Source organism: Lolium rigidum, chromosome 2 (genome assembly GCF_022539505.1).
Source record: "Lolium rigidum isolate FL_2022 chromosome 2, APGP_CSIRO_Lrig_0.1, whole genome shotgun sequence".
Classification (NCBI taxonomy): Eukaryota; Viridiplantae; Streptophyta; class Magnoliopsida; order Poales; family Poaceae; genus Lolium; species Lolium rigidum.
Genome location: NC_061509.1, coordinates 43,865,210 through 43,887,342, shown reverse-complemented (window position 1 = coordinate 43,887,342; position 22,133 = coordinate 43,865,210). Strand labels below are relative to the sequence as shown.

General features: G+C 42.8%; 1 protein-coding gene across 1 annotated transcript; it reads left to right on the top strand.

Moving 5' to 3' along the window:
• Positions 1-16,486: 16,486 nt before the first annotated feature.
• Positions 16,487-18,010, top strand: LOC124689630 (scopoletin glucosyltransferase-like). Its single transcript, XM_047223129.1, has one exon. The coding sequence runs from the start codon at positions 16,487-16,489 to the stop codon at positions 18,008-18,010; it is 1,524 nt and encodes a 507-aa protein (XP_047079085.1).
• Positions 18,011-22,133: the final 4,123 nt, after the last annotated feature.

Below are 22,133 nucleotides of genomic sequence, written 5' to 3'. Positions count from 1 at the left end.
GAGGGTAACAGACGCGCCATCGGCCATCCTTTTTCTCCGCAGGTACAACATTGGAAATCCATTCAGCGTACCTGCATGGCCTGATGAACCCGGCGTCTAACATCTTCTGGATCTCTTTCTTGACTTCCACCAAGATTTCGGCCTTCATTTGTCGTGCACGCTGCTGGAACGGCCGAAATCCTTTCTTCAGAGGGAGACGATGCTCGATAATGCTCCTGTCTAACCCAGGCATCTCTGTATAATCCCATGCGAAACAATCTGGGTTCTCTCAACAGGGCTATCAACTGACTCCTCAGCTGTGGATCCAACTTTTTGCTGATAAATGTCGGTCGTGGCTTATCCCCAGGACCAATGTCAATCCCTTCTAGTTCATCAGCCGATGTAAACCCATACCCCAGCTTTCCGTCGCCTGCTAAATCCATGCTGAGCACAGGCAGAAGGCATGTTGAGGCTAGCTTTAGCCGATCGCTAGGATCGGCCTCCTTTTTCATCGCAATGCTTACCGAGGGTTCACAACTTTTTATTTTTTGGGGCCAATCACGTGGACTGGCCTCCTCTTCATCTTTTCCACGGGAGTGACTGCTCTCTGGCTTATCCTCGCCATGGCGATCTGCAAGCCCTGCCATGTTGATATCAAAAGAGAAACCTGGCTCGCGTCTTATGCAGTGGCTGAGATCCACCATGTTGACGTCCGGAAACGGCTGCGTGTCAACTCTCATGGCAAACTGACCGAAGAGTAATCGGCCTTGTTCTATCACCATTTGAATCTGTCCGCGCAAGACTTTGCAGTCGTTGGTGGCATGGGTGAACGTGTGATGCCATTTGCAGTATGGCCTGCCGTTCATCTCTTGTAACGTGGGGATTTTGTGGCCTTCGGGTAACTTCAGATGTTTTTCCTTCAGCAGCAAATCAAAAATTTGCTCCGTTTTGCTCAAATCAAAGTCAAACCCTTTTGCCGGCCCTGGTTGTTTCACCCACTTGCAGGACACGGGCTTTGCCCCCCCCGAGTCCATTCAGCTACAGCGACTTCCTGATCTCCTACAGAATCTTCATCTTCTTCCATCTCGATCAGGGCGACGCGCTTGAACTTGTCCTAGTACAATTCTGGGTGGCGCTGTTCATACGATGTCAATTTCTGAACCATATGCGCCAATGAATTGTAGTCAGCTTGGAAGGTCACATCTTTGAGCGGCGCTGACACTCCTGCTATCGCCAGCTCGACTGCATCCTTCTCAGATAGGCGAACCGAATAACATCGGTTCCTCACGGTCCTGAACCTCTGGATGTACTCAGACACCGTCTCTCCTCGCCTCTGCCGAACCTGGGTCAGATCGGCCATGCTAGCTTCAGTAGCTTCTGAATGGTATTGTACGTGGAATTGTTCCTCCAGCTGCTTCCACGTCCGAACCGAATCTGGTGGCAATGAGGTGTACCATCCAAAGGCCGGACCCGTGAGAGATTGTGAGAAGAACCTCACCCGTAGCTCGTCTGAAGCTGAAACCATGCCCAACTGTGCCAAATATCGGCTCACGTGCTCAATTGAGCTGGTTCCCTCTGATCCACTGAATTTCGTGAAGTCAGGAAGCCGATACTTAGGTGGTAGTGGGATTAGGTCATAATCGTTGGGATACGGCTTGGAATAGCCGATCATTCTCTTCTTCGGCAGGATGCCGAACTGATCTCTCGTGATTGCGGTGATCTCATCCACCGTAGGAGCTGCAGAAGTTGAGCGTTCATGACTTGTACCGGTGGCATATTTAGCTAGCCACGCCTGTTTCTCAGCATCTGTGATACGTCTCCAACGTATCGATAATTTCTTATGTTCCATGCCACTTTATTGATGATACCTACATGTTTTATGCACATTATATGTCATATTTATGCATTTTCTGGAACTAACCTATTAACAAGATGCCGAAGAGCCGCTTGTCGTTTTCTGCTGTTTTTGGTTTCAGAAATCCTAGTAAGGAAATATTCTCGGAATTGGACGAAATCTTCGCCCAGGGTCCTATTTTTGCACGGAGCTTCCCGAAGACCGAAGAGGGAAGGAAGTGGGGCCACGAGGCGCCGTCACCATAGGGCGGCGCGGCCCAGGCCCTGGCCGCGCCGGCCTGTGGTGTGGGCCCCTCGCGCCGCCTCTTGACCTGCCCTTCCGCCTACTTAAAGCCCCCGTCGCGAAACCCCCAGTACCGAGAGCCACGATACGGAAAACCTTCCAGAGACGCCGCCGCCGCGAATCCCATCTCGGGGATTTAGGAGATCGCCTCCGCACCCCGCCGGAGAGGGGATTCATCTCCCGGAGGACTCTTCATCGCCATGATCGCCTCCGGAGTGATGAGTGAGTAGTTCACCCCTCGGACCATGGGTCCATAGCAGTAGCTAGATGGTCGTCTTGTCCTTGTTGTGCTTCATTGTTGGATCTTGTGAGCTGCCTAACATGATCAAGATCATCTATCTGTAATACTATATGTTGTGTTTGTCGGATCCGATGGATAGAGAATACTATGTTATGGTGATTATCAATCTATTGTTTATGTGTTGTTTATGATCTTGCATGCTCTCCGTTATTAGTAGAGGCTCGGCCAAGTTTTTGCTCTTAACTCCAAGAGGGGGTATTTATGCTCGATAGTGGGTTCATGCCTTCATTGACACCTGGGACAAGTGACGGAAAGTTCTAAGGTTGTGATGTGCTCGTTGCCACTAGGGATAAAACATTGATTCTATGTCTAAGGATGTAGTTGTCGATTACATTACGCACCATACTTAATGCAATTGTCTCGTTTCTTAGCAACTTAATACCGAATGGGGTTCGGATGATAACCCGAAGGTGGACTTTTTAGGCATAGATGCAGCTTGGATGGCGGTCTATGTACTTTGTCGTAATGCCCAATTAAATCTCACTATATTTATCATATCATGTATATGCATTGTTATGCCTTTCTCTATTTGTCAATTGCCCGACCGTAATTTGTTCACCCAACATGCTTTTATCTTATGGGAGAGACACCTCTAGTGAACTGTGGACCCCGGTCCTATTCTTTACATAGCATACAATCTACTGCAATTGTGTTTTACTGTTTTCTTGCAAACAATCATCTTCCACTCGATACGATTAATCCTTTGTTACAGCAAGCCGGTGAGATTGACAACCTCACTCGTTTCGTTGGGGCAAAGTACTTTGGTTTTGTTGTGCAGCATTCCACGTTGGCGCCGGAATCCCTATTGTTGCGCCGCATCACATTTCGCCACCATCAACCTTCAACGTGCTTCTTGGCTCCTCCTGGTTCGATTAAACCTTGGTTTCTTTCTCGAGGGAAAACTTGCCACCGTGCGCATCATACCTTCCTCTTGGGGTTCCCAACGGACGTGTACATTTACGCGCATCAAGCCTGTTTTCTGGTGCCGTTGCCGGGGAGATCAAGACACGCTGCAAGGGGAGTCTCCACTTCTCAATCTCTTTACTTTGTTTTTGTCTTGCTTTATTTTATTTACTACTTTGTTTGCTGCACCTAAACAAAACACAAAAAAAATTAGTTTCTAGTTTTACTTTATTTACTGTCTTGCTCTCTATATCAAAAACACAAAAAAAAATTAGTTGCTTGCATTTACTTTATCTAGTTTGTTTTATTTACCGTTGCTAAAATGAATACCCCTGAAAATACTAAGTTGTGTGACTTCACAAATGCAAATAATAATGATTTCCTATGCACACCTATTGCTCCACCTGCTACTACAGCAGAATTCTATGAAATTAAACCTCGCTTTACTAAATCTTGTCATGAGAGATCAATTTTCTCGGTGTTAGTTCCGATGATGCTGCTGCCCATCTTAATAATTTTGTTGAACTTTGTGAAATGCAAAAGTATAAGGATGTAGATGGTGATATTATTAAATTGAAAGTGTTTCCTTTCTCATTAAGAGGAAGAGCTAAAGATTGGTTGCTATCTTTGCCTAAGAATAGTATTGATTCATGGACTAAATGCAAGGATGCTTTTATTGGTAGATATTATCCTCCCGCTAAAATTATATCTTTGAGAAGTAGCATAATAAATTTTAAGCAATTAGATACTGAACATGTTGCTCAAGCATGGGAGAGAATGAAAACTTTGGTAAAGAATTGCCCAACCCATGGACTGACTACTTGGATGATCATCCAAACCTTCTATGCAGGACTAAATTTTTCTTCGCGGAATTTATTGGATTCAGCTGCTGGAGGTACCTTTATGTCCATCACATTGGGGGCGGCTACTAAACTTCTTGATGATATGATGATAAATTACTCCGAATGGCACACGGAAAGAGCTCCACAAGGTAAGAAGGTAAATTCCGTTGAAGAAACCTCTTCCTTGAGTGATAAGATTGATGTGATTATGTCTATGCTTGTGAATGGTAGATCTAATGTTGATCCAAATAATGTTCCTTTAGCTTCATTGGTTGCTCAAGAAGAAAATGTTGATGTGAATTTCATTAAAAATAATAATTTCAACAACAATGCTTATAGGAACAACTCTGGTAATAACTATAGGCCATATCCTTCTGCTAATGGTAATGGTTATGGTAATTCTTATGGGAATTCTTACAACAATAATAGGAGTGTACCCTCTGGTCTTGAAGCTATGCTTAAAGAATTTATTAGTACACAAACTGCTTTTAATAAATCTGTTGAGGAAAAGCTTGATAAAATTGATACTATTGCTTCTAGAGTTGATAGACTTGCCTCCGATGTTAATCTTTTAAAATTGAAAGTTATGCCTAATAATGATATTGATAATAAGATTACTACTACAGCAAATGCCATCCAAGTTAGAATTAATGAGAATATAAGATTAATGGCTGAATTGCGTGCTAGGTGGGATAGAGAAGAAAATGAAAAACTAGCTAAAGAGAATAATGTAGCTAAAGTTTGGACTATTACCACCACTAGTAATGTTAATTCTTCGCATGTTGCTGCACCTCCTACTATCAATGGTAAAATAATTGGTGTTGGCAATGTTTCTACTCCTAGTGCAAAGCGAACAAAACTGCCTGAAATTGCTAAAACTGCTGAAACTCGCTTGTGATAAAACTCGCTGAAATTTTTTCCAACCTTGGGAACAATGATCCCATTGCTGTAGCTCATAATGATTTAGACTTTGATGATTGCCACATCTCTGAAGCTATAAAGTTCTTACAAAAACTTGCTAAAAGTCCTAATGCTAGTGCTATAAATTTAGCCTTTACAAAACATATTACAAATACTCTCATAAAAGCTAGAGAAGAGAAACTAAAACTTGAAACTTCTATTCCTAGAAAGTTAGAAGATGGTTGGGAGCCCATCATTAAAATGAAATTCAATGACTTTGAATGTAATGCTTTATGTGATCTTGGTGCAAGTATTTCTGTTATGCCTAAAAAGATTTATGATATGCTTGACTTGCCACCATTGAAGAATTGTTATTTGGATGTTAATCTTGCCGATAATGTTAAAAAGAAACCTTTGGGGAGGATTGATAATGTGCGCATTACGGTTAACAATAACCTTGTCCCCGTTGATTTTGTTGTCTTGGATATCGAATGCAATGCATCTTGTCCTATTGTGTTGGGAAGACCTTTTCTTCGAACCGTTGGTGCTGTTATTGATATGAGGGAAGGTAATATTAAATATCAATTTCCTCTCAAGAAAGGTATGGAACACTTCCCTAGAAAGAGAATGAAGTTGCCTTTTGATTCTATTATTAGAACAAGTTATGATGTTGATGCTTCTACTCTTGATGTTACTTGATTTGCACTTTCTGCGCCTAGCTGAAAGGCGTTAAAGAAAAGCGCTTATGGGAGACAACCCATGTTTTTACTACAGCAATTTTTTGTTTTGTTGAGTCTTGGAAGTTGTTTACTACTGTAGCAACCTCTCCTTATCATGTTTTTGTGCCAAGTAAAGTTTCTATGTTAAAGTTGATGTTATATTTGGGATCGCTGCGCAGAAACAGCAATGCTGTCTGTCACGAATCTGGGCACAGGCCTCTGTAGAAAATTCGAAAAAATCTGCCAATTTACGAGCGTGATCCTCAGATATGTACGCAACTTTCATTAGTTTTGAGTTTTTCCATTTGAGCAAGTCTGGTGCCATCTTTAAATTCGTCTTTACGGACTGTTCTGTTTTTGACAGATTCTGCCTTTTATTTCGCATTGCCTCTTTTGCTATGTTGGATTTATTTCTTTGATCCACTAATGTCCAGTAGCTTTATGCAATGTCCAGAAGTGTAAAGAATGTTTGTGTCACCTCTGAATGTGTGAATTATTAATTGTGCACTAACCCTCTAATGTGTTTGCTTGAAGTTTGGTGTGAAGGAAGTTTTCAAGGGTCAAGAGAGGAGAATGATATACTATGATCAAGAGGAGTGAAAGCTCTAAGCTTGGGATGCCCCCGTGGTTCACCCCTGCATATTTTAAGAAGACTCAAGCGTCTAAGCTTGGGGATGCCCAAGGCATCCCCTTCTTCATCGACAACATCATCGAGTTCCTCCCCCGAAACTATATTTTTATTCAATCACATCTTGTGTTCTTTACTTGGAGCGTCGGTTTGTTTTTGTTTTTGTTTTGTTTGAATAAAATGGATCCTAGAATTCACTTTGTGGGAGAGAGACACGCTCCGTTGTTGCATATGGACAAATATGTCCTTAGGCTTTACTCATAATGTTCAAGGCGAAGTTTCTTCTTCGTTAAATTGTTATATGGTTGGAATTGGAAAATGCTACATGTAGTAATTCTAAAATGTCTTGGATAATGTGATACTTGGCAATTGTTGTGCTCATGTTTAAGCTCTTGCATCATATGCTTTGTACCCATTAATGAAGAAATACATAGAGCTTGCTAAAATTTGATTTGCATATTTGGTCTCTCTAAGGTCTAGATAATATCTAGTATTGAGTTTTGAACAACAAGGAAGACGGTGTAGAGTCTTATAATGTTTACAATATGTCTTTTATGTGAGTTTTGCTGCACCGGTTCATCCTTGAGTTTGCTTCAAATAACCTTGCTAGCCTAAACCTTGTATCGAGAGGGAATACTTCTCATGCATCCAAAATCCTTGAGCCAACTACTATGCCATTTGTGTCCACCATACCTACCTACTACATGGTATTTCTCCGCCATTCCAAAGTAAATTGCTTGAGTGCTACCTTTAAAATTCCATCATTCACCTTTGCAATATATAGCTCATGGGACAAAATAGCCTTAAAAACTATCGTAGTATTGAATATGTACTTATGAACTTTATATTTTATTAAGTTGCTTGTTGTGCGATAACCATGCTTCTGAGGAACGCCATCAACTATTGTTGAATATCATGTGAGTTGCTATGCATGTCCGTCTTGTCTGAAGGATCTATCATTTTAGTGGTTGGAGCATGCAAAATTGTTAGAGAAGAACATTGGGCCGCTAACTAAAGCCATGAATCATGGTTGAAGTTTCAGTTTTGGACATATATCCTCAATCTCATATGAGAATAATAATTTTTGCTACATGCTTATGCATTTAAGAGGAGTCCATTATCTGTTGTCCATGTTGTCCCGGTATGGATGTCTAAGTTGAGAATAATCAAAAGCGAGAAATCCAAAATGCGAGCATTCTCCTTAGACCTTTGTACAGGCGGCATGGAGGTACCCCTTTGTGACACTTGGTTGAAACATGGTGTGCAAAGATCCGGTAGTCCAAGCTAAGTAGGACGAGGTGCGGACACTATTAGTATACTATGCATGAGGCTTGCAACTTGTAAGATATAATTTACATAACTCATATGCTTTATTACTACCGTTGACAAAATTGTTTCATGTTTTTAAAATAAAAGCTCTAGCACAAATACAGCAATCGATGCTTTCCTCTTTGAAGGACCATTCTTTTACTTTTATTGTTGAGTCAGTTCACCTATCTCTCTCCACCTTAAGAAGCAAACACTTGTGTGAACTGTGCATTGATTCCTACATACTTGCATATTGCACTTGTTATATTACTTTATGTTGACAATATCCATGAGATATACATGTTATAAGTTGAAAGCAACCGCTGAAACTTAATCTTCCTTTGTGTTGCTTCAACACCTTTACTTTGATTTATTGCTTTATGAGTTAACTCTTATGCAAGACTTATTGATGCTTGTCTTGAAGTACTATTCATGAAAAGTCTTTGCTTTATGATTCATTTGTTTACTCATGTCATTACCATTGTTTTGATCGCTGCATTCATTACATATGTTTACAAATAGTATTGATCAAGATTATGATAGCATGTCACTTCAGAAATTATCTTTGTTATCGTTTATCTGCTCGGGACGAGCAGAACTAAGCTTGGGGATGCTGATACGTCTCCAACGTATCGATAATTTCTTATGTTCCATGCCACTTTATTGATGATACCTACATGTTTTATGCACATTATATGTCATATTTATGCATTTTCTGGAACTAACCTATTAACAAGATGCCGAAGAGCCAGTTGCTGTTTTCTGCTGTTTTTGGTTTCAGAAATCCTAGTAAGGAAATATTCTCGGAATTGAACGAAATCTTCGCCCAGGGTCCTATTTTTGCACGGAGCTTCGAGAAGACCGAAGAGGGAAGGAAGTGGGGCCACGAGGCGCCGTCACCATAGGGCGGCGCGGCCCAGGCCCTGGCCGCGCCGGCCTGTGGTGTGGGCCCCTCGCGCCGCCTCTTGACCTGCCCTTCCGCCTACTTAAAGCCCCCGTCGCGAAACCCCCAGTACCGAGAGCCACGATACGGAAAACCTTCCAGAGACGCCGCCGCCGCGAATCCCATCTCGGGGGATTCAGGAGATCGCCTCCGGCACCCTGCCGGGGAGGGGATTCATCTCCCGGAGGACTCTTCATCGCCATGATCGCCTCCGGAGTGATGAGTGAGTAGTTCACCCCTGGACCATGGGTCCATAGCAGTAGCTAGATGGTCGTCTTCTCCTTGTTGTGCTTCATTGTTGGATCTTGTGAGCTGCCTAACATGATCAAGATCATCTATCCGTAATACTATATGTTGTGTTTGTCGGGATCCGATGGATAGAGAATACTATGTTATGGTGATTATCAATCTATTGTTTATGTGTTGTTTATGATCTTGCATGCTCTCCGTTATTAGTAGAGGCTCTGGCCAAGTTTTTGCTCTTAACTCCAAGAGGGGGTATTTATGCTCGATAGTGGGTTCATGCCTTCATTGACACCGGGACAAGTGATGTGAAAGTTCTAAGGTTGTGATGTGCTGTTGCCACTAGGGATAAAACATTGATTCTATGTCTAAGGATGTAGTTGTCGATTACATTACGCACCATACTTAATGCAATTGTCTCGTTGCTTAGCAACTTAATACCGAATGGGGTTCGGATGATAACTCGAAGGTGGACTTTTTAGGCATAGATGCAGTTGGATGGCGGTCTATGTACTTTGTCGTAATGCCCAATTAAATCTCACTATATTTATCATATCATGTATATGCATTGTTATGCCTTTCTCTATTTGTCAATTGCCCGACGGTAATTTGTTCACCCAACATGCTTTTATCTTATGGGAGAGACACCTCTAGTGAACCGTGGACCCCGGTCCTATTCTTTACATAGCATACAATCTACTGCAATTGTGTTTTACTATTTTCTTGCAAACAATCATCTTCCACTCGATACGATTAATCCTTTGTTACAAGCAAGTCCGGTGAGATTGACAACCTCACTGTTTCGTTGGGGCAAAGTACTTTGGTTTTGTTGTGCAGATTCCACGTTGGCGCCGAATCCCCGTTGTTGCGCCGCATCACATTTCGCCACCATCAACCTTCAACGTGCTTCTTGGCTCCTCCTGGTTCGATTAAACCTTGGTTTCTTTCTGAGGGAAAACTTGCCACTGTGCGCATCATACCTTCCTCTTGGGGTTCCCAACGGACGTGTACATTTACGCGCATCAATCTGCTCCAGAACTGCTTCCTGCTCCAGCAACTACTCCTGTTCCGGCGATCCCTCCTGCCGTGGCAGTCCTTCCTGCTATAACCTGGGTCATCCAGTTGTTGCAGTCCGGCATGTATGTGCACACGTATCCATGGGGAATCTCCTTGGGCGGCTCATACAGGAATTGGTAATCGCCAGGATCACCTCCAACCTTGTAGACGACGTATGCCGGTGAACCTTGTTGCTGTGGAGCTGCCATCGTGTATGGCAGTGGTGGCCTAGTATAGAGCGGTATCTCTCCCTGATGAGTTCCTAGAGCAGGTCCTGACGGAGAGTACCTGTGCTTCATGATTTCTTGCACCACATTGAGCGCGACACGCTCCAGAGTGTTCACCAGGCTCTCAGAATGCCGATGAAGAGAGTGAGCAACGGAATAGTTAATCTCCTGTCGCAGGGCTCTGGTACGTTCGTCCGAAGGGAGAGATAGATCCAGTCCCTCTAGCGCACCTTCGGGTTGGAACCCTTTGAACTTGATCCCGTGCGAACGGGTTTTCTCAAAAGCGCCGATGAGATCGGCTTCCAAGATGGCCTTGAGATCATCATATTTCTTCTTATGCTCAGGAGGCAGATCTTCATACTTGACCGGTTCTTCCGCCATCTCGGATGTTGACGTGGTTGTTGCAGAAGATGGTCCCGATGGTCCCACCGGGCGTGCCAGAATGTGTTGCCTGCCAAAACCCACCGGCGAGCAGTGGTTAAGCAACACGAAGAGCCGGGAGGCTTCCAAGGCTGCAGGGGCCCTGGTCCCTCGACGTCGTCCCGCAAATGTTCCGGCACACGTCCTAGCGGTTGCAAGGGCGTGCCACCTGACCTATACCCGGTCGGGAAGGTGTTGGATTGCTTCGATTAGTTTCCTGCATGGCAGACACGTAAACATTAAATACGAGCCCGATCGGCTCTCAGGTTGCCCTGTGGATCGGCTCACAAAGCCGATCGCCCCATGGTTCACGTCGGGTTAACGATGACATGGGGCTCCTGCTTGATCAGTATAAAGTTAAACCAATCTACGACAGTTTAGGGTTTTCACCGTATGATCGGAACATCCTACGCGTAGTTGAGCCTAATAGACACGAAAGATAATGGAAAACTAACCCTAAAAGAGGCCTAAAAACCAACATTAAGTTAATTCCCGGAACATCCCTCTTAGGACTAACAAACCATACTTAACGCACTACCGGACCATTCAACCCGTTTGCAAGGCCTAACCATACGGATATTAAACCAATCCTTGAAGAATCAAGGAGCAACTATAACGGATCGGATCTACTAAACAACGAACAAGCAAGACGCTGCCCTTACACCTGGATAGGTGTAAGGGTAGCTAGATATCGAAGGACGGCACAGCTAAGCAGATATGCATAAGAAAAGCATCTATGCAAGCCCCAAAACATCTACGATAAGTAGTGCTACTCACCATCAACAACGCTTCAGCATGAGCAGCACAAGGTAAAAGAATAAACGTGTGCTGCCTAGATCGCAAGATGCGATCTAGGCAGCATGATGCTTACCCGGGAGAAACCCTCGAAAGAAGGGGTGGCGATGCGCCTGATTTGTGTTTGTTGTGAACGTGATTGTCCTCCTTTTTCGATAACCCTAGATACATATTTATAGTCCAAGGGACTTTCTAATTCGGGCGTGCACCTAACCGTGCACGGGTTAAACTCTATCTTTTAATTCTAAACTAAGATGCGATCTACTATGTTACAGATACATGGGCAATTAAGCCCAAACTCTTCGTGCAAGGCCGCTTCAAAGATGCTCCACGCGTGTATCCTTCAAGTCCATCTTCACTTACGGCCCATCTCCTGATTTGGCCAAAATCTGGTGATTAAAACTTCCAATATTCCATCCAAATTCATACAAATTCAAGCATGCATGCTGGAGATACGTACATAATTATGATTAGGATTAAGAACTTTATTATCATTAACATTATTATATATATAATGTTTTTAATTTCAAAAATTTATCAAGCATTCGGGTATAGGTCCTCCATGCCCAAATAATTGATAGCAATGTTAATTTAAATTGTGATTGGATAGGATGTCCAATGGTTTTACCTTTGGTATTTCAATATTTTCTGGTGAAGGTATTTTCCCATTCATCATATTAAAATATTCAGCAAGGCTATTTAGGATTGATAGAAAATATCCCTTATCATCTCTTTTGTTATTATATTGATACCATAAATTGTCCAATATGCACTCTTGCATATCATCGAGGACAATCCAAGACATACAAAGAATGTTTGGTCAAGGTATATTACCATAAATGTATGTCTTGCATATCATCGAGGACAATCCAAGACATACAAAGAATTCCTTCGGCTTGAATTTGTATGAATTTGGAGTGAATATTCAAAGTTTATTTTCATCTCCGAATGAGAATGTTTCAATTCCATTGAAGTTCATTCCCCTCTTCATTTCTGCAAAAGTGACGAACGAGAGAATATGTCAGATAAACAGCTATCCTTTCCTTTAATATGTTCAAATACTACTTTATATCCATTTCCGGTTATGATATCTTCAAATAAAACCCATCTTCTAGTAGAAATTTTCTTGCTATTGATTTGATTATAGTATCTACATACCTTTTCTCAATACCAGCCCAAATCCATCCAATCACAATTTAAATTGATATTGCTATCAATTATTCGGGTGTGGAGGACTTATACCAGAATGCTTGATAAAATTTTGAAATTCAAAAAATTATATATAAAAAATAATAGTAATGATAATAAAATTCTTAATATTAAGCCTAATCCTAATTGTGTAAGTATCTCTAGCATGCACGCATACAGCCCAAAGGAATCGAGAGATTCTGCATGAAGACGAGAAGAAACCAATCAAGCAAAAGAGAAGGTCACAAGTTCCAAGACACAATAGTAGTAGTCTACAAAGGTTACATCAATAATATGAAGTCTACAAAGGCTAAGAGCATAGGTTTGGTGGCACATATGGCAGCCATAAATTTTTGAAGAGTGAAGAATCTACAAAGGCTGCCATGAATGCATGGCACTCGTCTCTTAGCATATCAATAATTTGTGTAAATAGGCACGTAATATCATAAATAGAAAAACCACATGTGTCCATGAAGAAACAGCGAGAAGAGCCACGATGGCAGTACAGAAGGCCCTCTCCTTCTATAAAAGGGGAGCCATGCCACACAAGAAGGACATTAAGCAATCTGCAAGCAGAAGCTTACCACCAGCCATAAGAGCAGATAGTTAGAGATAACAAGGCTCACTGCTCAGTAGTAGTAGTAGTGAAACCACCATCCTTGTAATAAAGCCATTAGTTTGAAGGCGCTTATATTAAGAAGGTAGTAATGTAATTTTCCGTTCTTGTGTAAGCCCGTGGGGGTTCCCGAAAGGGAAACTCGTATGTAAATTATGTTGTGGAAATGAAATAGTTATGTGTTTCCCTGTATTTTTTATCATGTTTATATGGGATAGGATTTTATGCTAGGGATCCTATAGGAGAAGCCTCTACATGTAGTTCTCTGTTTTAGCTTTGCATGTGGCGTTAGAATGAGAACCAAAGTCATAGAAAAGTGTTTCCTTCGGGTGGACTGCGCTGGTAAGACGGTAAAAATCAACCCATATAAATTTGACTAAAAACATCTAGGGAAAGAAGCTTAGCTACTTTTGAAGCAATATAGTGATAACTACGGTGAGTACTAAGTAGTACTAATACACAACTGCGCACACCGTCGGACGTACTGTTGGACTCGCCAGCCTCCAAATCCTGTAAAAAATCTGCAAAAATAATTTTAGTATTCAAGAATACTTTTTAGCTTAATTTATTTCGAAATTTTTAATAAAATATTTAATCTTAATGCTAAGTATATTACATAAATTTATGTGTGAATATTTCTCGAACTTTTTTGTTGTGAAAATACTTCTGATTAACTTTAGATTTTAATCTGATTATCAGAAAAAATTTCGCAACAAAAATTTTGAGAAATATTCACACACAATTTACGTAATATACTTAGATATTAATATTAAATATTTTATTAAAATTTCGAAATAAATTAAGCTAAAAAGTATTCTTGAATACTAAGATTACTTTTGCAGATTTTTTGCAGGATATTGGAGGCTGGCGAGGCCAACAGTACATCCGACGATGTACGCAGTGGTGTATTAGTTCTACTCGGTACTCACCGTACTTATCATTATATTGCTTCAAAAGTATCTAAGCTTATTTCCCTAGATGTTTTTAGTCAAATTTGTATGGGCTGATTTTTTATCGTCTTTCCAGGCAGTCTCACCCGCAGGAAACACTTCTCTAAGGCTTCGGTTCTCGTTCTAATGCCACATGCAAAGCTTAACAGAGAACTAGACGCTGAGGTTTCTCCTATAGGATCCCTTGCAAAAAAACTCATCCTATATAAACATGATAAAAAGATCAAGGAAAACACAGAACTACTTCATTTCCACCATATAATTTACATACGAGGTTTCTCTTTCGGAAACCCCCGACGGGCTTACACAAGAACGGAAAATTACCTTGGTACCTTCTTAATAAAAGCGCCTTCAAACTAATGGCTTTATTACAAGGATGGTGGTTGCACTACTACTACTACTGAGCAGGGAGTCTTGATATCTCTAACTCTTTGCTCTTATGGCTGGTGGTATGCTTCTACTTGCAGATTTCTTGGTGTCCTTCTTGCGAGGTATGGCTCCCCTTTTATAGGAGAGAGCCTTCTATACTGCCATCGTGGCTCTTCTCGCTGCTTCTTCATGGACACACACGGTGCTTCTGTGCATATTACATGCCACAATATTTACACAAATTATTGACATGCTAAGAGACAGGTGTTATGCATTCGTGACAGCCTTTGTAGATTCTTCACTCTTCAAGAATTTGCAAGAGCACATTGTATAGCTGTCATATGTGCCACCAAGCCTATGCTCTTAGCCTTTGTAGATTTCATATTATTGATGTAGCCTTTGTAGACTACCACTACTATGTCTTCAAACTCGTGGCCTTCTCTTTTGCTTGATTGGTTTCTTCTCGTCTTCATGCAGAATCTCTCGATTCCTTTGGGCTGCATGCATGCATGCATGCTGGAGATACTTACACAATTATGATTAAAATTAAGATTAAGAATTTTATTATCATTATTTTTATTTTTTATATTTTTTTAATTAAATTTTTTTTATCATGCATTTGGGTGTAGGTCCTCCACACCCGAATAATTGATAGCAATATCAATTTAAATTGTGATTGGATGGATTTGGGCTAGTCCTCCGGGCCCGAACAAAGATAACACTTCTTTAATTTTAATCTCTCACATAAGATTAAGATCATCGGTTAATATATTTTAAGCATATGTGGATTAACCTGGTGCCTAAAAAAATACCTTTACATTGTTTTTATTAGTATATAATAGATAGAAATAGAGAAGTTAACGGTTGCTACACTTTTTTAGAGGATAGAGATATTCTAACTCCATGTTCCACATGATGATCGCTAGATAGGCAACAAGCCAATTTTTAGTCTCTTTGAAGCCATCCTGTCGAGTTCAATTTGTTATGTATGGAACCTATCTATGTGGCTCTTTTTCTTTTGTAAAACACAACATGTATCCTTCTTTTTTCCAAATGTACGTTTTGTTTTTCATTGTACAATCTTTTATGGAGATGTGTAACAAAAAAAAAGGAGGTAACACATTGATACATGCCCTTTCTCAATACTTTGTACATATAGATTCTAACACTTCTTATCTTTTAATCTCACACGTTAAGATTAAAATAATTGGTTAATATATTTTAAGCACATTTGGATTAACTTGTTGTCTCGAAAAACATCCTTATATTGCTTTTAGAATTATACTGCTTTTAGTATATAATAGATAGAAATAAAAGATAGATAGATAGATAGACTAGGCTTATATTTTTCTAGAAAGATCAAACCAAGTAAAGTCTGATCAAACTTTTAAAAAAATCTATCAACAAATATAATATTTTATAGATATCATACGAAAATATATTTCATTATCTATATAATAATAATGATTTTGTATTTTGCATGTTAATGATTTTTGGTAAGAACTTAGTCAATTTAACATAGTTTGACTTTTGAAAAATAATATAAGCCTTAAATTTTGAGATAGAGGCAGTAACAGATTATTCCGGTTGAAACCGAAGCAAATTTCTAACCTTTCGATTTAGTTTGATTCGTGCTGGCCGGGGAGGTGCACCTGTATTGCAACTTACGCTTGCTGGTTGGGAATAATTGTGAGGCGGAGAGAATCTGCCAAACAAGCCAAACAAAAAACATGTTCTGCTTGCATCTGAAGTCATCGAAAACTTGCAATAGCGCCGAAAGCAAATTTGGATCTGGTCGAGATGACCTGTCGCGTTCACTCCACATCTCCCGGTCAGATCATGCCTCATCGATTTTCGATCTACCACCCAAAAATGAGAGCAAAACTGCCACCAAATTAGAACCAACTAGAGCGCCCAACGACACGAGCGAGCGACCTGCCTACCGGCAACACCCAGCCATCCATGGCTACGCAGCATCAGCGGCAGCAGCAGCAACCGCTGCACATCCTCTTCTTCCCTTTCTTCGCACCCGGGCACCTCCTTCCGGCCGCCGACGTGGCCTCGGTTTTCGCCGCCCGCGGTGCGAGGTGCACCATTCTCACCACGCCCGTCAACGCCGACATCATCCGTCCGGCCGTCGACCGTGCCAACGACGCCAACAATCTCCACAGCACCGGCTCCCGAGCAATCGATATCGCCCTGATGCCGTTCCCCGACGTGGGGCTCCCGCCGGGCGTCGAGAACTACATGGCCCTTACCACGCTCGAGGTAGACTGCCGCGCCAAGTTCATGCGAGCCGTGCAGCTGGTCCGCGAGCCATTCAGCCGGTTCCTGGCCAACAACCGCCCCGTCGACGTCGTCGTGTCCGACAGCTTCTTCAGCTGGTCCGCGGACGCCGCCGCGGAGCACGGCGTTCCGCGCCTCGTCTTCACCGGTACCAGCGTGTTCGCGCGGTCCTGCAACGAGAGCATGTTGCGCAGCAACCCGTTCGAGACGACGACGGCAAATGAAGGCGATCGCGAAGCTCTTGTTTCGCTGCCGGGGCTGCCGCACCGCGTCGAGCTGCGCCGGAGCCAGATGATGGACCCCGGGAAGCAGCCGGGGGCGTGGGCGTTCTACCAGAGCAACAACGCCGCCGACCAGAGGAGCTTCGGCGAGGTGTTCAACAGCTTCCACGACCTGGAGCCGGACTACGTGGAGCACTTCCAGACGATGCTCGGCCGCCGCGCGTTCCTTGTGGGGCCGGTCGCCCTTGCCACCAGGGACATGGCTGGGAGCGGCGACAATGTCAACACCGACGTTAACAAGGACTGCTGTCTGCGGTGGCTAGACACGAAGCCCACCGGCTCAGTGGTGTACGTCTCCTTTGGCACGGCAACACGGTTCTCGCCGGTGGAGCTGCGCGAGATATCCCGCGGCCTCGACCTCTCCGGGAACAACTTCGTGTGGGCTATCAGTGCCGGCGAAGGCACCGAGTGGATGCCTGAAGGCTTTGCCGAGCTGACGGCAAACGTCGGCGACAGCCGCGGCTTCATCATCCGGGGCTGGGCGCCGCAGACGCTCATCCTGAACCACCCCGCTCTCGGCGGGTTCATCACGCACTGTGGCTGGAACTCTGTGCTGGAGGCCGTGACCGCCGGCGTGCCGATGGTCACATGGCCACGGTACGCCGACCAGTTCTACAACGAGAAGCTCGTCGTGGAGGTGCTCAAGGTTGTCGTCAGCGTCGGCGCTAGGGACTACGCCTCGGCCATGGAGAACCATGAGGTGATCGGCGGCGAGGTGATCGCTGAATCCATCGTGGCACTCATGGGAAACAACGAGCAGGGCGACGCTATACGGAAGAAGACTAATGAGCTCGGTGTCAAGGCGAGGAGCGCGGTGGAGAAGGGTGGGTCTTCGTACAGCGACGTCGGACGGCTGATGGACGAGTTGATGGCCCGCCGGCGGTGCTCCGCCGACTTCCGGGCAGCAGGTGGAGTTTGATCTGCCGGTTGGCATTTTTGTCGTTGCAAAGTGGCCTGTTAAACCGCCAGCGCTCTTCCCCTCTGTAGCGCTGATGGCACGGTTGCATGTAGGCCCGTTAAGCTGCTAGATTCTGTGTGTCTCGCACAAGGTTTCCCTCTGTAGCGCTGATGGCATGGTTGCATGTAGGCCCGTTAAGCTGCTAGATTCTGTGTGTCTCGCACAAGGTTTAAAATAGTGGCGGCCTCGTTCAAACAATGTGGACGCTATACCATGCTAATAGCACGCTATATTGCTAATAGTGTTTTTTTAAACGGTTTTGCTATGTCTCGGTCAACTGAGATTTTTTAAAGTCTAAGTCACTTATAAAAAGTGATTTGAGTTGCACTTTTCTGTTAAAAAAGTGCAATTAAATTTTTCTGTTGAAAAAGTGCAATTGCACTTTTCTGCCAGAAATGTGCAACTAGACCAAGTTGCACTTTTCTTTAAATTGCAGTTGCATTTTTCTGAGGTGATTGAGACTTAAGAGAATCTCAGTCAACTGAGACATAGACACACCCTTTTTTAAAACCCAGAGATATAGCCTAAAAATGAAAGATTTTAGAAAAAATGATGGACATATAGTCCAAAAGTGACTAAACCATACATACATAACAACATACAAAATAGTACTCCAATTTTTTAGAAGGCAAACATCAACATTCAACAAAGCAACAACATAATATAAATGATCTGTTAAAAATCATTACCATTAGCGATATTATCTTATGATTCAGAAGAGAAACCAACATATTACAATTCAACATCATAAAAAAGTGAAAGCAACTTCTTCTTTTTTAAGAGGAAAATTTGGGCGCCTGGGCCAATAGGCTGGAAAAAAATAGCACGCTAACTCTATCAAGGTTTAAAGAGATATAGCATGTTATTATTTTACAAATAGCGTCATAGCGAGCAAGCTACGAAAATTTAGGGCGTGGACCCTCTAAATATGCTATACATGATATTATCGAAGAAATAGCGTGCTATTTTAAACCTTGGTCTCGTATAATACATTGCTAGCTAGCTGGTCACGCATAGCATGTGATTTTAAAACATTATTGTTATAGCTTTGCTCACAAACTGTGCACACGTAGGGATGGCAATGGGTACCCATGACCCGTGTACCCGTCGGGTAAAAACCCAATAGGAATACGGGTATGGGACAAAATATTACCCATGGGTTTGTAAACGAGAAAATATCATACCCATCGGGTAGAGTGGGTACGGGTATGAGATTGTACAACCCATACCCACATACCCATTTACCCATATAAATTTGACAAGTGGGCAGCTGTAATGTTTTGAACTACTTAATTTTCCGCTAACCGCGCCTTCACATTGCTTGGTTGAACCTCACGCTTTCTGATCTGACAATCGCCGATAGGTTAGTGAGGATTAGACCACTATTTAGGATTGCTTTACCTCATTTCATATTTTTTTGAACAACTTGATACGTTGTAAGCGCGGGTATTTTTTACCCACGGGTACCCATTTACCCTGCCGGGTGACGGGTATGGGAAAAACTTGTACCCGTTCGCGGGTATGGGTACGGGTGACGGGTAAGATTGAAGGCGACGGGTACGGGTATGGGATGGCTCTACCCGTACCCATACCCTGCGGGTGCCATCCCTATGCACACGAACTCAGAGGCAGAGACGTATAAATGAGTAGTCCTCCCTTCACATTGGTGTATCCTAGCCTACTAGGCCACTCTATAAAAAAAAATCTGCAACAAATACACATTACTCCAAAAATGTGGTTAAACAACATTATTTTTGGCTACATATTGATTTGCACCAAAAATCACCAACAGTTTAACGAAAAATACAAACATATACAACAAAACCATGTGCTTGTAAGAATTTGGTGCAGATTTATATACAATAATAATCACCAGTAACTTCAACAAAATTGAAAGATCAGAGATGGTAAACCTAGAGGGGGGGTGAATAGGTTTCTACAGATTTTAATTCTTTCTTTGCAATATTAGGTTTTGCGGAATATAAAGGTGAGCCTAATGTAAACTAGGTGAGACAACCTATATGAGGATACAACTAACTCGAGCACGAAGGCTCTCACAGGCAGTTAAATCACAAGTAAAGAGTTCGGTTAGAGATAACCGATAGCACGCGGAGACGAGGGTTTATTCCCGTGTTCCCTTCCTTTGCAAGAAGGTACGTCACGTTTGGAGGAGTGGAGGTCCCACAAAGGATTCCCCGCGCCACGAAGGCTCACCCTATTCTCCGGAGCCTATCCCACGAAGGAATAGCTCTCTCACTTGTGGTAGACTCTGAGGTAGCCTCCAAACCTTCACAATCTTGTCAGGAGCAAATCCACAGCCCGGATGCTTCCGGACCACTCTTGCCCACCTAGGGTTTCCAAGGAACCCTAGAGATCAAGCTTCTTGATGAATACAAGGGGGGTGAGATTTGGCTTGGTAGAACAGTAGATTTGGCGCAACTGGTGAAGCCACTTAGCGCATCCATCACGAGGAAACTAGGAAGCATTGGCGCGGCGGCACGCCGCGCCCGTGGTATTACTTTTTTTACGATTTTTTGAGAAGGCGCTAAGTTCTTAAGTTTGGACGTATATCTTAGAAGTTGCAAATATTTATGAAATATTATACTTTCTCTTAGAAATCATTAGTGGCGCGAAATAGATTTGAAAATTCAATAGCAGTTATAAACGTGACGACATGCATGACAAAACTGATTGAATGTAATGAATAGACTATATCTACAATTTTGACTTGGGAATTTGAAAGTTGATATATATATAACGGTTAATTGTGTGGCCCACACTGCACGTATGATTCTCTTAAACTTGTGAACTTAAATTGCAAGTCTGGGCTATTAGGCAAAACACACATTTTAATTTTATGTGATCTGTTGTGAAGTTGTTGTATTAGAACACATAACATATGGTATTTAAAATAAACCAGAATATGGAGTAAAGTAAATCAATTTGCACCACTGAACATTGGACTTAAGCTTTTTTTTTCATGATACCAATGAATATTTCTTTGCTTAAATTACACATAGGGATGTCTAATTTCACATACAAATCTTTGTAATTTGCTTTCCAAACAGTTGAGACTTTTTAGCATATTCGAAGATATTAGGTTGAAAGAAAAAATAGGTTGTATATAACCTATGAAGGAACTTTTTTTTCCTTCGATAAAAAAGGTTAAAACAATATTTGAGAAAGTTTAATTAACAGGTAGTGCTAATACAAAAACGGAAATTAAGATGAATTTGTTAACATGGTTAATTTTTGTTCAACTATGTTTACTGCATTATTGGGTCAGAGTGTGATAGGAAGATAAAAATAGGGTAACACATTTACATACACATGTTAATTCTCCAGTCCATATCACCTACACATGTCACGCATATCACCTACACATGTCACGCACACACTGTGAGCCCGTGAGGCCGTAAGTTGCGAGTGCTGCCACTACAACCCATCACTGTCTAGGAAATTCGCACTGTCTATCTCAGTCTAGCTGCTGTTCCATCCATATCCCCTTTCTCCTCTCTAAGATCCGACTGACGGGCGGTGTGGCCGTCGAAATCTGTTGCCACAGGGATAGCATCGCGGCGTTGGAGAGGCAGGTCAAGCAGACGGGACTCGAGCAGCGGTGGTCGGGCATGTGCTCGGAGTCTGAGTTGTGAGCCGCGGCTATGGTGGGGAATGGGCAGTCATGGCGGCCATGGCCAGGATGCTTGGGTGGCTGAAAGCGTGCACGCATGGTGTCCGCAAGGCTTACTATGCCAAAGCTCAGCCCCAGTATTGATGTGTAGAGCTCAAGGGCCAAGGAGAGCGCGTCGTGCCGTGGTGGCCGGTCGTCCTTGCATGCGACAGCCGCCGCATATCCTGCTGTCGGGGAGACGTGGTGCGGCCTCGTTGAGAGCAATAGCACGCCATCTTGTTTGTGAGGCCAAAGCAGAGAAAAGCGGCACCGCAGCTGGACATAGGAAGCCGCCGGCATTCACCAGCAGCCCAAATCGAGTCCAGCCTCAAAGTGCGATTGCCGAGATGTGATGTAGTCACGGAACCATGAGGTATGGATGATCAAAACATACAGCAGCGAAAACCAATTCAA

Excerpts from the sequence above, each read along its gene's own strand:
- LOC124689630 (XM_047223129.1), top strand. The coding sequence starts at position 16,487 with ATGGCTACGCAGCATCAGCGGCAGCAGCAGCAACCGCTGCACATCCTC.